Here is a 2,457-nt window from a genome sequence, read left to right on the forward strand (position 1 = left end):
TATAAGTTGCATCAACGATTTAACAGACTTTAATTGCAGTGTTCTTAATCTTTATAAGTTAGTAGTACTGTTCGGGTTTACAGTGTGGGGGCGTGTTAGAACGAGCCGTTTTAGGTAGGCGTGGCTGACTCTTAACTTTTATAAAGAATATCTCTTTGGATTTGAGACTTTAGTCTTTGCAACTGTACAGATCTTCTTTATGCACCAAGAGCTTGTAACACTCCAAAGAGAAAGGAAAACTTGAAATCGCATCATATGACCCCTTTAAAAAAGAAAGGAATGTGAATGTGCCATGAACTGTTAAAAAGACAGATCATGAGTTATACTGATGATCCAGAAGGATGCAAACATCTTATAAGAGCTGACTTAAAAACACTCTGCTCACTCACTCATTAGAGGCGGCTGCATTTTGGATTTGCATCCCTGAGATTTCAGCGCGTCCACAATCCATCGTAAAGCTTTGGTGGACTCTGAGACCTGCCGGAAGACAAGAGATTCACCAGCTGACACTCACATTTGCTTTGCCATGCTGCCTGAAAAAGTGAACAGACCAAACTGACTGTAAAACACTGTTTCTGGGGTATTTCTGAGTGTTTGTGGCAGAACTACACCTGCTCTTCAAGCTTGGCCAGTCGTTTTGTCACGGTGGCAGAAACCATCTCCTGCTCGCGCTCCAGGAGTTCTGACATCACGCCAACCCTGAGAGGAAACAGACATGTTTCACCTTCATATGAGCTTTCATGTGAAAGTCTGAAGTAGTGGTCAACCGATATATCGCCAAGGCCGATATATCGGCCGATATTTGGCATTTTTCAAATATCGGCATAGGCCGATACGTTTTTCTGTTTGGCCGATGTGTTCGAGGCGGGACTTTTATTTTGACGGCGCTGAGAGCGGCAGTGCCTGAACACACAGTGCTCACATTCTCCCTCTTGTTCGCTGTCGTCGTTCAGTTCTGTCTAATATGGATAGAAGTCTATCTAATAATCAGATAGAACTGTTAAACAAAGGAATTAAAATGTATACAAAAAAGTTATATAATTTTGATAAATTCTCTCTCTTTTTTAAGTTTTAGTAATTTTATGGGCTTTTGTCATTTTTATTTCATTTATTTATTTATATATTTTTGTAAATATTTCTATTTAGCTTTAATTTATATTGTTCTGTATTACATCTGAAAAATAAAGCAGTAAAAAAAAATATTTTTCTCAGCAAAAAGGTTAGGCATAGATTTAGAATTTCTTTGCACTTTTTGTTTTTGGAGATTAACATTATATTTTATGAGATTCATTTTGTTTGGCCACTGTGTGAAGAAAACAATTGTAAACGTCCATGGAAAAAGATTTCACTGTAATCACTGTAAACAATGATGTGATCCATAAATCATGGTAACATGTTTTTCCATTCATTTAAGGCAGTAACTGAACTTAAGTTTTTAAGTTGAAGTAGATAGAATTTTTTTACAGTGAGAACAAGCCAAAAATGTGCAGAATCTGGGCAGGATTCGTGTACTTCATACTTCAGCAAATCAAGTAGGAACATCATGTCATGTAATTAATATTCATGAGTGTAAGACTTGTAATCTCATGACTATTATTTAAGCCCCTCCCCCTATATTTTCCCCATATTCTAGAGTAGATTTAAACGTTTCCTACTGAATTCAGATCATAGTCTGTACTCAAACATTGTGAAGTTATATTTCGGTGTTGCTCATCTCTTACTTTTCTGCGGTGTCCTGGATACGATGCTCCACGCTCTGGCTCTCGTCCTGCCGCGTCGATGCCAGATAGTTGTCCTTCATGTAGGCCTCCCATGACAACAGCTCCTCTTCCTCAGTCTGCTCCAGCTCCTGTCCTGTGAAGAATCATGCGCTTAAACCAGGGACTTGAGACACTCAACACAGTTTTTCAAGACATTAAAAATGATAGAGCATTTTCAGCAAGTTCTTTGGGTTCGATTCCCAGGAAATGCACGAACTGATAAAAATGTAAACATTAAATGTCACTGTGGATAAAAGCATCTGCCAAAAGCATAAATGTAAATGTCACACAATAAAACAGGCAGTTAATATTAATAAATAAATAATAATAAATACAAATATAATTAAAAAAGGGCAGTTCTGATTCTGATTGTATTGGATTAGTTGTTAAAATTAAGATTAACACACCAATGTTATTTTAGTATTATTTATATACTGTTATAGCATATTCTCAGTTTTTACTTATTTTTTATTAAATATGTTTTATATTATTATTATTACTATACATTTTCCATTTTAATTATTATTATTATACATTTTAATAATTTTTATTATTTTTTATATTTTTACTTTATTTTTTTCAGCTTAAGTAAATTTAGAACTTAAACTTTATTTTTAGAACATTTATTTTAGTTTGTTGGGCAATTCAATATATTTGATATATATATATATATATATATATTATAGAAAATGTAAAC

General features: G+C 34.4%; 1 protein-coding gene across 1 annotated transcript in view; it reads right to left on the bottom strand.

The window, feature by feature from the left end:
* Positions 1-2,457, bottom strand: part of trpm2 (transient receptor potential cation channel, subfamily M, member 2) — a gene marked incomplete at its 5' end in the record, with an annotated part of 36,480 nt that overhangs the window by 5,020 nt on the left and 29,003 nt on the right. The window contains 3 exons of the mRNA XM_016555864.1: positions 390-477; positions 612-699; positions 1,722-1,854. Of these exons, the coding sequence (XP_016411350.1) occupies positions 390-477; positions 612-699; positions 1,722-1,854 (309 nt within the window). The remainder of the gene's footprint in view (positions 1-389; positions 478-611; positions 700-1,721; positions 1,855-2,457) is intronic.

The sequence above is a fragment of the Sinocyclocheilus rhinocerous genome, unplaced genomic scaffold, assembly GCF_001515625.1.
Source record: "Sinocyclocheilus rhinocerous isolate Xijiao unplaced genomic scaffold, SAMN03320098_v1.1 scaffold917, whole genome shotgun sequence".
Lineage (NCBI taxonomy): Eukaryota > Metazoa > Chordata > Actinopteri > Cypriniformes > Cyprinidae > Sinocyclocheilus > Sinocyclocheilus rhinocerous.